The sequence below is a fragment of the Nannobrachium achirus genome, assembly GCF_963921795.1.
Source record: "Nannobrachium achirus genome assembly, chromosome: 11".
In the NCBI taxonomy this organism is placed as follows: Eukaryota; Metazoa; Chordata; class Actinopteri; order Myctophiformes; family Myctophidae; genus Nannobrachium; species Nannobrachium achirus.
The window spans coordinates 43,401,697-43,418,233 of record NC_137820.1 but is presented as its reverse complement, the minus strand read 5'-3'; the positions used below and the strand labels follow the sequence as shown (position 1 = coordinate 43,418,233).

The following is a 16,537-nucleotide window of genomic DNA, read 5'->3' as shown; positions in this document are numbered from 1 at the left end:
GTCGCCGACCTAAGGTGCTCCTTCCGAAGCGATCGCATTAAATCCGATCGCAAGATGCGTCATCTCAGAGCTCCCTGCACCCGTCTGATCAACAACATACGTTACATTCCACAAAATCAATTCAACAAAACCAACAAAAGAAAAACAACAAAAAAAGGAAACGGTAAAAATGAAAACATCAGACAACAACAACGTTCGATCCGCGGAGTAGAAAACAAGCATGCCAAGTGGGAACCTCTCTTCAGAACCTTTTACAACTTAACATGAGTCAGTACTGTATGATGGGGGTGACGGAAGGTGCTCCCCGTAGTTTCCCAGGGATGTGAGCGTTAAAAACAATGTGTCCGTCGTCTCAGAGTCCGTTCTTTCTTCAAAAAGGGGGGGGGGGTTAGTTCAAGCAACAACGACTAAATAGAACCGTGATAAAGAAGAGGGGCTTCCTTCCTTGTCCTTCATCTCCCAGTCATGTTTACTCTTTGGCAAAATGAAGGGTGGGTGGAGAGAGAGCAGAACAGAGTGGGGGGGGGGGGGGGTCACTGTACAAAGGATTATGAGAAATTGGGGTGGGGTGGGGGGGTCAAAGGATGCCGTAAGGGGTTATAAAGAGAGGGTGGGGCGGGGGGGTGTTCAGAGTTCAGAGTCTATCCCATCAGGCAGTGGGGCTCCTCTTCGTTTTCCCGGGTCCTCCCCGGCCCGCCCCGGCTAAGCGTCGTACTTCTTCCCCGTTCTGTGGATTTGGTGGAACAGTATCATGGAGAACGCCATGCCCAGGAGCTGTGGAGGAAGAGGGACACAAGGAGACGTGTTACTGGAGATCAGTGCTTCTCAAAGCTGGGTTCCTTATAGCGGTGGTTGTCGACCTTTTCAGGCCGCGACACCAAAAATAATCATAATTTTAACTGGGGACCCCCCACCCTGACAAGCACTAAGAGTTGAGGCATTATATTTTGTATAACACGGTTCTTGTGAAAATAGCCGATCTACATGCTCACAACGCCTCGCAATGTAGATCGGCTATTTTCACAATTTCTGCCTCTATTTGACAATTTGAACAATATTGAATTTTAGAGACATTAAAAGGTCCTCAAATTGTCACTTTAGAAATGTGCAGATACCCTCTATACACTTAAACCTTTTGTTGGTTTGTTTACTGTAAGTTAATCATCTGGGGACCCCCCAAAATATTTTGACGGCCCACAGGTTGAGAACCACTGCCTTATCACTTTATCCATGTTGGCTAGTCCAAAAAGTGCAGATTTACAGTACACGCTTGGAATTTATCAATGTCACTTGCACTTTACTTGGTGCCTTCTTTTTCAGTCTACAGTACATCAAGACTCTTCACCAAATATAGCAGCGTGTTTGTGATGAGTTGTGAGCTTGTAGATCGGCTATTTTTGATAAATGTTCCCCCTGAATAGGGTTGTTGATTGATTAATTGATTGGTTGATTGATTGATTGAATACTTCATTAGTTAAGAAATGTAAACAGCACAGGGGTAGTAAAACATTTTGGCTAAAAGAATAACAATGAAAACAAGTCCTGCATCTTGTTTGCATCGTTGTCCTACATATTCAATTCATCAACAGAGCATGGAATATTAACACATTAACACATGTCAACAACAAATACAAATAGCTATATTTACAGAGGAGAACAGTTCTTCCCTTAAAGGGAGGAACGGCAGCAGTGTCTGACCCCTCATTTCAATTGGAATTAATATCCAACTCCCCTTGTAGCTTTCTGATATAGATGCTTTTTCAGGCCCGTTTGAAAAAACAAAACAAAACAATGATTCACATCCTTTAATGGATGATGTCTGGGCATTTCATTATGGTAGCAGAGTAGCAAAATGAGAATTGTAATGGTCAAAATAACGTTCACCATAAAAGTTGTTAAAATGAATGTGCTGGCGTATGTATTGTCCGCATTTAATATGGCCGCCTTGGGCCAGTGTGCAAAGGTTTGATGTTCAGTAAATTTCTCTCTCTCTCTCTCTCTCTCTCTCTCTCTCTCTCTCTCTCTCTCTCTCTCTCTCTCTCTCCTCTCTCTCTCTCTCTCTCTCTCTCTCTCTCTCTCTCTCTCTCTCTCTCTCTCTCTCTCTCTCTCTCTCTCTCTCTCTCTCCCCTCCCCCCCTCAGATGGTCTTGAAGTGCAACAAACTCAGCTGGTATCTCGCTAGGAGGAAATCGTGCAGCATGAGCTAGCATTAAGTCAATGAGGTGCACCGACTAAAGAGCTTTGAAGTTTCCATTTCCCCCTGATACTCCCACATCAAACAGAGTCGTGAGACTGATCCTAAAACCATTATCTGGTGACGGGAAGGGAAGTATGGTGCATAACGTCTATCTGTCTGAAACCTCTATAAACAGAGGCCCGTTCCACTCCAGCGCATGGAGAAAGCTCTTGATTCGCTCCTCTTGGTTCTCAGGGCCCGCTTTAAAGAAAACATGATTATATCTTAAGCTGCCGTCAATCAACAAGAGGTCAGGGAAATAAAGTGTGACGTGACGGTTATCATCAACTGCATAAGTGACGGGACTGACAAATATCCTTGCTTTCTTTTTCTTCCCCTTCCCGCAATCTGTTTTATATCAGGCCGACTTTTCAAACACATTTTTGGACACTGCCCCTACAGATTTTGCCCTAAAATTACACAAATCGGTACACAGTATGTCTACACTCATGTCATCAACATGGATCTGTCCCATATTTTTTCAAACACATTTTTTGGACACTGCTCCCTACACATTTTGCCCTAAAATCACGCTGCAACCTGACGGTCGCTTATCTCCCGATTAGGGAGTCTTACTGGTAAGTAAGACACAAAATTACACATAGCATATTGGTCTACTATCAGCTGCTGGTCACTACTTGAGACGCCACAATTCACTGTAACTAAAGTATCAGATGAATCACTAAATATCTGGGATGGTCCAGCTCATTTGCATATTTGGAAAAAGGCTCTTTTAAAACTGGAAAGAACCTGATTCTTTCCAGTTAGACAAAGTTAAGTACATCTCTTATCCCCGGGGGATGTGAAGGGGGTGTTGGAAATTTCCACTTAAGTGATATCAAACGTCGAACTAATCGGGTGACAAAGGCTATTAAGGCTGCCTCCAGGGAAGGCTGGTGATATCCTCGCTACTCTTGAACCGAACATGAACTTCAAAAACCTACACACTGCTGTGGGTCTGACTGTGCATGCAGATTTGGGATTATGGTCTTGCGGTCCTGTTACAGTTAAAGTATGTCTGAACAGAAGAGTATGGCAGCAGCTGTCCCATTTGGTGTTATGGAAATGTCTATGGTCACACATAGACATTTCCATAACTACCGTGACGTCACTGTCCGAAGCCGTTACTTTCCAGGAACCTGTGTTCCAATGGATTCAATATGTACTGTTATATATTTTTGGTCAAATGCTCTTCTTAATACTTTTCACTGGTTAAATATTCAAAGGTTTTCGACTTAAAAAAGGCGAAAATAGACAATCAGCAAGCTCACCATGTGATGCTTTGCGAACTTGTAGATTGGCAATTTTTGAGCGGTGGTCACACCGTCTCCTTACCGTGACTGTGTGTAGCTATGCTTGTGTCTATCCATCTATGTGTGTCTGTAGCCTCAGCCTGACCTGCAATACCGCTGGGTGACCAGAGAGGTGCTGTTGAGCAGCCTCGAAATGTACATGCACACACACACACACACACACACACACACACACACACACACACACACACACACAAAAGCCAATTCTCCCATGTTGTGAATACATAAAAGAATTGTGCAGGGTCTACTGAAACAAATCTGTGATATGATGTATGGTGATGCCTCTGGCCTTGTTTCCAAAATCTAACATTATGTGATTTAAGGGAAGTCTGGCATGCCATGTCTGTAGATATTAGCATGACAACCCAAGTACAATTGGTCAATAACACTTTGCTGCAGCTGTATTGTACAAGTAAGCATGACTATCTCTCTGTCCTCCCCCGGAGAATTATGTGCTGCACAAAATCTGGATGTGGTAAAAGGAAAAAGCGATGACGCAGAGTAGAAACAGAAAGAGAAAGGAAGGTGAGAGAGAGAAAGGGGGGGATGGAGAGGGAGAGAGAGAGAGGGGGGGGGGGGGTCCCAGCAGAACCCATATCTGCTGTTGGTGAAGTACAACAATGTGCAAACACAGCAGCAAGATTTGTGAGCTGTTGTGACAGAAGATACAACCACCTTAATTAACACAATTAGTGCCTCTTAATCTGAAGGTTGCTTGGTGCCTCGGTGCCACGTGGTTTCCTCCATAGGCCTCCGCTATTATTTTGAAGGGCTGGAAGGGGGTTGTTTTTGTTTTTTTTGGATTATCACTTGACGGCAACGATTACGTCATCTAGTTACATGACAGTGTGGGACAAGAAGATGAAGATGGCTGCGCCCTGCCTTGTGCCTTGTTTACATTTAGATCTGCTGCAAAATGTCTCAAAATGGCTATTTTGTTTAAATGAAGTTTCTTTATGGGCCTCTCCATTGACTTAACATTGAGGAGCTTCACTTCGCGTGCACGCCCAACGTGCGTTGTAAACAAATCGCCGACATTACCGATGCGAGCGGGACCGGAGCGACATTAAGTAAGTAATAATATCTTTACTGTATATACAGTAAGATTCACAGTCCTCACCGTCAACGGCGCATGGTATTAACCCTTTCAATGACAGTCCTCACCGTCAACGGCGGCAGAACAGTTAAGGACTACTAGTCAGTATGTATTACTGCACTATATGTACAGGGTTGACCTCGACATACAACTAACTACTGTACATACGAACAGAGCAACTACGTTCAAAGACATTAGGAATACTGCTATTTACTTCTGAAGTGCTATACCAAGGTACTCTTGCTAACATGTACAGTATATATTCCTGACCCAAAATAATCATTTATTTTATTTTTTAAAGATTTGTTTTGGGGCTTTTATGCCTTTATTGATAGGACAGTAGACTGACAGGAAATGGGGGCAGAGACGGGGAGTGACACGCGGCAAAGGTCATCCGGATCGGGAATTGTACCGGCAACGCCGCCAGGCATCCATGCCTATGTGGCAATGCCTAAGTGGTATGCGCCTGGACGCATGAAATGAAATTTTCATTTCATTTTGTAAGCTAGTTTTTACCAGCTTGCTTACATAGCTGGTTTATATTCTCGCTGCTAGTAGTTTCATCAATGGCTGTCCTTTAAGCCAATGGCGAGTCTGCAATACTTTCCCATACTTTGAACGGCTATGTTATGTCTTCACTGCACTGAGTGACTGAATCAGCGCCACCCGAGCATCCTCTCAGACTATGGCATACATCTGCGGCCTGTCCATAGAGGGCGCCAGTGTGCCGCACCACCATGCCACCCCAGGAGGCAAAATTACTTTGATATTTGCTCAGCCTGAAATGTATTTAAAATGAGTAAGCCAGCAACGTAAATATTAAGTAATCGGTGAGTAAAACGTATAATGTGCCATGAAATGTCAAAAGTTGATTAAAAATATCCTGCTATATGCAACTGAAAGGTTACTAGCTGTCACATGTGTGGGCGCATGATTCTGTATACATTGCCTCTCGCTTTAAGTTGGACGTGCACAGTTCACTCTTCTTCAATACCAAAGACAGGAGCCCTCTGGTCGCATATTTGCAGTGCCTAAGAGCTAATACAAACTTTTTGTTTGTTGTTATTGCAGTGAATGGAAATATTAAAATAGCATTTTAGTATTATCCTAAAAGTACAAAAAGGTGTAGTAGCCATTTTTTTGCTAATGCCATTGGTTATGTCTGTCTTTAAGAAATGAATGACCATACTAGCTATAGGCAGAGCCTATTAAAATAAACCAGTGTTATAACATTGTCCATGTTATTGTTGGCTTAATGTTTGGTGTAGCGCCCTACCTGGGGAAAACCCCACCAGGCAGCCACCACTGATGGCATTACAACTGCATGCCGAGCAGACAGCTTCTGCTGCCGTGATCCTATAGGGAGCCAGTCCAAACAAAGTTGGTCATGGAAGTAGAATGGGACAATTCTTGTTGTCGGTGTAAAATAACAGCATAACATTTTAGATCCCTTTACCGAGTTTAAAAGTAGCCCGTTAGCGCATGGCAGTGACATAAAGTACTTTTGTGCCTTGAATATACTTGAAAGTCAGAGAGTGCCATGGTTTGTTTTTCGCAAAGGCAGACAATGTTGCCATACTTTCTGAATGGGAAAACAAAAATCTTTTTATTAGGACTCATAGAAAAAGGAGGTTAGCTTGCAACAAGCTGGTATAATATGAAAGTTGCAAAGAGAGAAAGAGAGAGAGAGAGGGGGGGGGGCTGTTAGGCAGAGAGACTGCTGTGACTTGAGAAGGTAAGAATGATGCTTAAAGCTGCTGTGACTTGAGAAGGTAAGAATGATGCTTAAAGCTATGGCTGTCATTTCATATGGAATAATAAGCATGCAGGGAGACTAGAGGCCACCAGAGAAGATATGACAAGAAATGAAATAAAACCCACTTGTTGTGGCACACGCCAATTAGACCACAGGGACAGAAAGACAGCAGGATGGTAAAGAGTAAAGAAAAGCTATGATGCAGACACATAAATGAGAGAGGACAACTGGACAAGAGAGAAAGGCAGCTCTGGTCACACCTAGCGTCTCCCTCTCCTCTAGTCAGGGACCCAGTCCCTGATAATGGGAGAGGAGCTGTGATGTTCTGCCGTACTTTTTATTTCTGTTTTATCTATTAGTTTGGTCATTAAGGTCCACAAAATGAGAGGCCTGCTCTGCCGGAAACATCGCGGAAAAAGTTATGGCCATTTGTATATTCACTGTCCCATCGACTTCACTATACAGGAAAAGAAAAATATTAAAAAAGAAAATAAATGTGCTTCAAGTAGCATGTGAGGGGTCAAACTAGGGGTTCTTCATGATTCTGAATCCATTGCAAACATTTGTTTTGCACATTCCTTGGGCTAAATTTTGGTCCCCCAAAATTGTAAAAAGTGATGAGTCATCAAAAAAATCTTCACTTTTCACAGTTTTGGGGGGCCGATATTTTGCCCTAGGAATGTTTTTCATGCAAAACAAATGCTTGCAATGGATTCAGAATCATGAAGAACCCCTAGTTTGACCCCTCACATGCTACTTGAAGCACATTTATTTTCTTTTTTAAATATTTTTCTTTTCCTGTATAGTGAAGTCGATGGGACAGTGAATATACAAATGGCCATAACTTTTTTTCGCGATGTTTCCGGCAGAGCAGGTCTGTCATTCTGTGGACCTTAATGACCAAACTAATAGATAAAACAGAAATAAAAAGTACGGCATGACATCACAGGTTCAACCCTATTCCTTGAGCTTTTGGGCTTGTGGGTCCTTGACTACCTCCTCCTCTCTGTAGTTGAATCCTACTTAGGCCTACTCCCCTGCCAGTGAGGAGTCCCCACCGGGAGGACAAAGAGCCAGTCTCCTCCCGCCCAACACTCCCTGCTGACAGCGCGTAGCAATACGTGCAATGACGATTATCACGCCGGATGCACCATGGTGGATTCGAAACCCACGACGCACTTTACCACTGCGCCACAAGTATCCATTCTCTAGATTCTCTCTAAGTTCAATTAAAACAGAGGAGTAAAAATAACTGCAGTGCATTGCGAAACCAGTGCATCCTCTCCCCTCCTCTCCACTCTGGGCAGGATGCCAGGTATCATTGATTCTGCCAGACCAGATCACAGTGCAGCAGACAGAAGCTTCAATGCAGTGATATGTGTTGGATCTTATCATATGCCCTGACGCTTCTCACCGGGACACGCCCACGCACGCACGCACGCACGCACGCATGCACGCACGCACGCACGCACGCACGCACACGCACACGCGCACACACACACACACACACACACACACACACACACACACACACACACACACACACACACACACACACACACACACACACACACACACACACACACACACACAGGTATATCTATACTTGTTGTGGGGACATCAGACACTTTAGAACAGCAATTTAACATTTGTTTTGTAATTTATAAACCTAATTCCAAATGAGGACCCTGATATCTGTCCTCGCAATATTATGTCTATTTCTCAAATTCTACTACAGTATACTTGTGCAGGCATTTGGTGCACGCACACACACACGTTCAAGCACACCCACCCGAAAACCAAACAGAAAACAGAAGTGAAAAAGGAAACAGATGACAGAGAGTATGGAGGGAGCCTCACCTGTACCACCAGGATGACCATACCGATGGTCCCCAGCAGGTGTTTGTTGTCGTCCAGCCATTCCTCCACCTTCTCAAAGCAACCCTGTAGGACACGGAAAACAGCTTTTAGAAAACAACACTTTCCACTGCACAACGTCAACACCAAATGTTGCTTTTTGAGTTTTCGTCTTCGCTTGCAGATCGGCTGTTTTCGAAAATCTTGACACATCTTGGCTTGTGGGGCACGAACTCTATTCAAATGGGGATCCACGGCCAAATACATACAATCAATTTGGGGGTCCTTGACACGAAAATGTTTGAGAAAAATTGGTGTACTTCAGCCGATGTGTAATGCCAAATGCCCAAAACAATGCGTTTAATCGATCGCTCAAAGCTAATTCGCAACACGCAGCACAGTACCGAGAGTTACATTTAACCTGTGAGAGTACAAATGGACCGTAAGGGCGGGCTGAATAGACAGATCAACAGAGCTAATAATGTGGAACAGTTGGACAGAGAGATAGAGTCATGCCTTGAGGCAGTGCAGGTTTACCATTAATAACACAATACCACTGACAGATACATTCTGCCTACAGCATGGAACAAAAGGGCATATGGCTCAATGATTCATCTGGACAGGCTGCAAAGTTCTTTATTGTTTGAAAAAGTTGAGGAAAAGAGGGCTACGGCATTCAGAATTGTGAAGATTTATAAGGAAACATCCAGACAAAAGCAGAATCCAAGGTACTCTTCTTTCGGTTAAAAATAGCTTTAATGTCAAGCTTAGTTCACAATTGAGCAAGTAAAAAAAGTTGCCAACACATTTCAGCCCAAAGTTCTTAATGTATTTCGACAGCAAACAACCACAGCAATCGAATGAGTTCATTCATTGGCCGTACATTTTGAGAGGAGATGCAACGTCAGCTAACCGATCTATTAGTATTTTTCCATATGACACAGTAATTTGACAAAGTACTGTATACAATATGGCTTCAATTAAACCCCACTGTATACCGTCTCTGTCGAGTGGAAACCTCATACTGTAGGTACAAAGCTGAACACTTTTCAGGATTCAAATAAAAAAATAGCAAAAGTAGCAGATCTACAAGCTCTAAACGTATTGCTTCGCATCGCCTTTCCAGCTTGTATAGCTGCTACATTTGGGTGACGGTGTAGAATGATTAAGTAGAGCATTCATTTAGGAAAAAACTAAAAAAGTTAGAATATGGAGATAAGAGGTTTCTGCCCGACAGCAACGATATACTGCACTCAGGTGACCGGAGTCCTCCAGGGCTTTATACTAGGCCCCTCCTGTTTTTGCTCTACACTAACTATTTTCACTGGGGAAAAAAACTGTTTCACAAGCTTGTAGATTGGCTATTTTCAGTGAATGTTCACCCCAGGTCCAGAATAGGGATGCTAAGTGGCTTGTACTGTAGTTCTCAATTTCACAAACGTCGACTTTGGCCACGTTTCAAGGAGAATTGCTCAGTGTTCGGTTGCTGATGCAAGATTTGCTCTAAAGTACAACAAATATAGAGAATATCTAATGTGAACTTATATCTAATGTTGAAGGGTCCATTTGGTTCCATTTGTACACTCTCACAAATGACACTAAAGACTGTAAAGACTGTAAAGACTCTCACAAATGACACTAAAGACTGTAAAGACTGTAAAGACTCTCACAAATGACACTAAAGACTGTAAAGACTGTAAAGACTCTCACAAATGACACTAAAGACTGTAAAGACTGTAAAGACTGTACTGTTGACATAGCTCAAGACCTTTTAGCTCAAGACCCAAAAGAGAAATTAGACGTTTGCCCGGGACCCCCCCCAAAAAAAAGTGTATAGAGGGTATAAGCACATTTCTAAAGTGACAATTTAAGGACTTTTAATACCTCTAAAATGGCAAATTAAACATTGGCCAAATTGTCAAATATTAGAGGCAAAAATATTGAAAATAGCCGATCTACATGCTCACAACGCCTCGCGTTGCGAGGCGTTGTGAGCATGTAGATCTGCTATTTTCACAATAGAACCGTGTTACACAAAATGTAATGCCTCAACTCTTAGTGCTCGTCAGGGTGGGGGGGGGGGGTCCCCAGTTAAAATATGATTATTTTGGTGGCCGCGGCCTGAAAAGGTTGAGAACCACTGATCTAAGTGATAGTGATATACAGTATATACCATTAGTAAACTGTGGCAGCCCTGGACTTGCGTCACAGCACCCACTTTGAGAAAGCCAGTGTTGGTTGAGGCCCACTCACCCTGTTCCAGAACATGGTGGTGGTGTTGCGCCCACACTCCTGGTAATGCTCCTGACAGCAGCGGTCAGGAACCACCTTCTCCTTCAGAGCCTCGTGCCAGTCCGTGTAGGCAATCACCCCACAGCACTTCCACTGCAGACACAACCAAGGAAGGAAAGTTAACTTTATACTCATAGAGCGTCTTTCAAAAACATAGCTGCAAGGTGCCGTATAATGAGCAACCAAGACACGCAAAACGGAAATAAAAAACAACGAAGAAAACAAGGACAAAGCGAAACATGAGAAGAATTTAAAACATCAAAGCAACACAGAAGGCAAAACAATAGAAAACCATCATAAAACTGAGTGCTTAAGGAACAATTGTGTAGGGGTCTTCAGGGAGCAAGCACAGAAAAGACTTATTCGAGTCTAGTCTTAGGGTCAACCAGACAGCCTTGGTAAGAAGACCAAGGCCACACACACACACACACACACACACACACACACACACACACACACACACACACACACACACACACACACACACACACACACACACACACACACACACACACACAACTGACAGACACACACACAGGGTGAGTCATACCACCGCTCATAATTCCAGCGTGACCACAAACAAACTAGAAATAAAAAACAAAAAACTATGTCTCAACGTGTATTGTAATTATGACGGCCGACAATAACAATAATTAGGTAACATAAGCGTACTTCTGTATTTGAGCAGACAGCGTGGGCTTTCAGGATCCCATTACTGCTACTGCTAGAAGCCAAGGAATACATTAACATGAACATTCCAAAAACAATATTAAAACAAAATGGCTTCTGTGAACGAGCAAAGTGGATTCGCGTTCACTTATGAATGCATTCATGCGTGGTCCTTGAGACGGGCTGTGCCGTGGGGGGGGGGAGAAGCTGAAACCCATATTGATGCTTCTGCTATGTGAACAGTGCATATTATGTGTGCTACCGTTCATTCATGTGTTTTCATTTGTGCTTGTGTGTGCATTTTTACGTGTGTGTGTGTGTGTGTGTGTGTGTGTGTGTGTGTGTGTGTGTGTGTGTGTGTGTGTGTGTGTGTGTGTGTGTGTGTGTGTGTGTGTGTGTGTGTGTGTGTGTGTGTGCGTGAGTGCGCGTGAGTGCAAGCGTGCGTGCATGCACTTGTATTACTACGTATATTGTACAGGTGCGGGCCAAATGTCCCCACAAGTATAGTAGAATCTGAGAAACAGACAGTGTGAGGAAAATGTTCCTAATTGTAGGTTTAGAAATAAGAAAAGATTGGGTTTGGGTTAGGATTAGACATTTAGAGGTTAGGTTTAATGGTTAGAATATGTCTAATTCATACTGTACATACATGACATGTTGTGCTCGGAAAGCAGCCGATCTACAAGCATGCAGATCATCTGTTTTTGGCTTTAGGACTATATGGTTAAAACAGTATTTTTATGGCAAATATGCCATTCGTAAAATTGCTGATCAGAATGGTTGATGTCCTCACATATATAGTAATAGTGTGTGTGTGTGTGTGTGTGTGTGTGTGTGTGTGTGTGTGTGTGCGTGCGTGCGTGCGTGCGTGCGTGCATGCGTGCGTGCGTGCGTGCGTGCGTGCGTGCGCCATGTGCGTGTGTGTGCGCTAGTGTCTTTACAGAGCAGACATACCTCTGCCTGGATGATGTTCCAAGCGTTTCGTAAGCCCACATTGTTGTCTGTGTTGTAGAGCGCCAGTCCGTCCTTGAGGTCCTGCTTGGCGTGGGCACTCACCTGAGGATTCAAAGCAAACATCCAGAGAGAACTTGGTTTAATTGGTTGATTAGTTTATCATCCATGTACATTCCATTATAAGCACATTCTCACTCCCAACTCGATACATATGATGCTTGGTCAGGACCCCCTTGGCTACAACACACCCCGCCGTCATTCTCAACCTTTTTTAAAGACCCCCAATTTGATATGCATTAGGCCACAGACCACCTTTGATACAATTTTCATCTCTGTGACCCCAATCTATACTGTCAAATCCTCAGTGTTAACTCTGAGAGCGTACAAATGGTACATTCTCAGAGTGTGTCATTCACGTGGCTGGGGACAATCACTTGGCTGGGGACCCCCTGGAGCCCCCTCAAGGACCCCTGGTGGTCCCCGGACCCTATGTTTGAGAACCATTTCCCCTTTAGTGTCATTTTCAACGTTTCCGCCTAGCCCGATTCATGTGACCGCCGCCGTCGGAGTGAGGATGTGATCGGGAGCGCGGCGATGCCGGCACTAGATTAGATTCTGATGACTCACCGCCATCCATATTTGATACAAACACCAATAAGGCCGATGTGGTGTCAGAAGTGTGATCCGAAACCGTTACTGATGACTCAGCGTCATCCATATTGCATACGGATAGCGTTGATAAAAATGTCAATGTGGGTTCAATGACAAAAGTATCCAAATAGATCAACCGATATTATTCCCCTTTTAGTTAGCATGCGTAGCTTCACTCCACACAGGACACGCCGCTTTAAAATCCCCCCCCCCCCGAGCGAAGCCATCTCTCATTTTCCTCTTGGTTGAACCTCTCACACTCCCCTGAGGGCCCGTTGCCATGTCTGATCACGGTTGATTAATATTTGATCGCATGTGTTAATGAGATATACAATTGGTTCTTCTGCCACGTCCTCGGCGGCCACGGGGGGGTTCTGAGAGCTGCCAGGACAGATTGAAGGGTGTTTTATGAGACAGGGTAATAAGGCTGAGGAAGAGACATGACACTGTATGCTGTCAGAATGGTGGTGTGCATCTCGTACGATGCCTCGAGTTGTCTCTGAAGTAAGAAAAGAAATGAACATGTGCACGCGTTTGTATTGAATTTTAAGTCATTAGTGTTCTGGTGGGAGTGGGGAATGATTTGTATGCACAATGAGACGAGAGAGTGTGTGTGTGCGGTCAGCAGCTGACAACGGCAGCTATTCAGCTATTCTCCCATTTCTCATCTTCATTCATAGTGGGTAGGACTGATATTGAGCGAACCATTGTTTTATAGCTTGTTACGAGTGAGCCTCACACTGTAGTTAAGAGTCATAAAAAAAGAAAAGAAAATATGATGAGAATGAACAATAGGTAATGACTGCTGTCGCGCAGGTACTATACAAGATTGAATAATACATAATTGATCATTGAATAGTTTGACTTGACTCAATTTGACAAAGTGTCTGAAATGTTCTGTATAAATGATGGAAACATACACAAAAGAAACACTCAACACTTAATTGATTAAAACAACTCCAGTTCAAAAACAACTCCAGTTCAAATCCGTATCTGTCCGGACTCATCTTAAATTCATACATTCCACAACCCTGTGTCTGTGTGTCTGTCCCGGGCTTCCCTGCTTGGCCACCCCCACCTATCGGCCTCACAGATTGGCTAAGCCAGGGGTCTTCAGAGTTAATACAGGGGGTCCTCCTTTGAGTGACAGAAACTTTTTATTACTTTATATTAACCACTTGAACCCTAGCGTCCATATTCTAAGAACTTTAGCCAACGATAGCAGATCTACAAGCTCACAACGCCTCGCAGTGCGAGGCGTTGTAAATCGGCTATTTTTGGCAAAGAGCTTTGGTGTAGAGGGGGAAAAGAGCAGACTAAGTACAGAGTGAAAGGTCAAGTGTATTAAGTATTGACAGTTCAAGTGGTTAAATATCTGAAAACACAAATTGACATGAATCCAAAATACACTGATGATTGTGCTGTCAAACGATGAAACTATATGGAATCTATGAAAAGGTTGTGGTGGTCCCTGCTTCATCTCTCTCTCAGCTAAGGGGTCCTTGGCCTGAAAACGTTGAAGACCCCTGGGCTAAGCTTTGTGCCACGTTTGTGCTGCAGAACCAATTGTACCAGGCACAAGAGGGAGGCATTGGGTGTTTTGGACAAAATTGTAAGAAATCCCCTCCAGGTGTCCTGACACATCGCGTGCACGAGGTTGGGACATACAGTACAGTACGTACACACAGACATACAGATAGAACACAATGCCCCCCGGCCATGGCTTTTGCAAATCTGTGTTTGCTGTGAGGCTCTGAGGCTTGGCAAAACAACTATTTGCTGAATTAAATATTTATCAAGTTGATTTGTTTTTGTTTGTCTACAGAGTAATTAAAGTTTCCCAAATAATAAAGTACTTCAGTAATTCATTAATCATGCATAATCCATTAAAAACTATATTGTTGTCGCTGTCAGGCAGAAAGTCTCCATATTTAAACCTTTTTATGTAGATTAATGGCCTACTTCATCATACAAGAGTATTGCATGAAAATAGCCGATCTACAAGTTCACAACGCATGGCGACAAAACAAACGGTTTTGAACGTACATATGTACGTTCAAAATATATACCAGATATACCAGTAAGACGCTTAAGGGCAAGGTCGCGCCATGTCTTGACCATCTGGCCAGTGATGTATATCGGACCAGTTACCCATATATGGAGACCACTGGTACCCATATAAGGAGATCCATATGGAGATATGCTGTGTGACCCCAAACATGCTTACTCAGTTATTCGTTATGTGAAAGTCCTATGATGTCTATGACATCTGACATACATACAATCTCTTTTATGCCCATATATGGAGATCCATGTCTGTCTGTAGACCCAGCCACACAGATGTGGGCTGTCTTGGCCATCTGTGGATCCATTATATGGATTCTGTTCGTGTGGTGGGCATTCCCATATGAAGTCCTGTTAGATATGGGCTTAATATTGATGACATCAGGGATCTCCATATATGGGCATGAAATTCTCTCAGTTTCTCTCTTAGGATTCCTGACATCAGAAATCACAGTGATGTCAGAGTGTGATGTCAGAGTGTAAAACCGAGCGTACACGGACAGACCGAGAAAGGTGTGCCGTTTCTCATACTAAACAATTACATATACAGTATAGGTACATTGTATATCTGTGTCTAATTCACCTCAGTCAGCAGGCCTTCTCTAGCACTAGCTTTTTATTAACTATTTAGCTTGTTACGTATGTCCCACAAAATTATGAAGTTACATGTTTCATCAATAACATTCATACTTCCACAAATGTATAGCCTCGGGGGGTCCTGTATACTGTATAGAGGAGACAATGGGTGTCATTCCTGCATTTGTCTATTTGACAAATTGGCCAATGTTTAATTTGTCTTTTCAGAGGTATTAAAAAGTCCTTCAATTGTCACTTTGAAATGTGCTATACACTTAAAATGAATATTGGTTTGTTTACTGTTGAGTGAGAAAACAGTGTTGCACGTTAAGTTAATCCTCTGGGGACCCCCAAAATCATTTGTCCCGACCCACAGGTTGAGAAGCCCTGGTCTAAATGACCGCTAGTTTTCCTGGGGCTAAAAATATAAATATGTATGAGCGTATGCAAAGTGTAACTTAACCCTGCAAGACCCGAATTAATTTCTACTGGCCAAAAAAAAAATCGAAAAAAAAATCAGATGCTGTTGTAGGAGTCCTAATCACAGGAAAATGTAATATTAAAAAATTAATAATGTTTTTGTAAGGTTTTATAGCCATAAATCATAAATCATAAATCATAAATCATGCTCTAATTTGGATTTTGGGGATATTTTTCACAATAATAACATATGTACATGTTCTAGACATTCTAATGATCAGGAGAAAATATATTACTTATGTTTTAGTGAGGAATAGCTTCAGTTAAAAAGTGAGATGTTGTTCGTCCAGACGCTGGAATTTTAACTTCTCTGGGAGGTGTGAATGTCAGCCCCTGTGGGAGGTATTTATATGCAAATATCGTGGCCAATGGCATTGTAATACTAAACAATAGGATTTAATGGTGATGTTAACTCATACAGTGCCAGGCGACTTTTAGAGCAACTTTCTCACTATGGAGTTCCCTGCCAAGCGACTTTGGGCGACTTTTACTTAGAATTTTTTTTTTTTTTTTTTTGGACCCAATTAAATCTAGTAAACATGATTTCAATCGCGATTTTGCATGTTCCACCCCCCATACAACCCCATCTTTCAA

The 16,537-nt window shown here is 43.0% G+C and overlaps 1 protein-coding gene across 1 annotated transcript in view; it reads right to left on the bottom strand.

Moving 5' to 3' along the window:
- Nucleotides 1-702: 702 nt before the first annotated feature.
- tspan9a (tetraspanin 9a) overlaps nt 703-16,537 on the bottom strand; it is a gene marked incomplete at both ends in the record, with an annotated part of 135,231 nt that continues 119,396 nt past the window's right edge. The window contains 4 exons of the mRNA XM_080736805.1: nt 703-774; nt 8,261-8,344; nt 10,511-10,642; nt 12,173-12,274. Of these exons, the coding sequence (XP_080592931.1) occupies nt 703-774; nt 8,261-8,344; nt 10,511-10,642; nt 12,173-12,274 (390 nt within the window). The remainder of the gene's footprint in view (nt 775-8,260; nt 8,345-10,510; nt 10,643-12,172; nt 12,275-16,537) is intronic.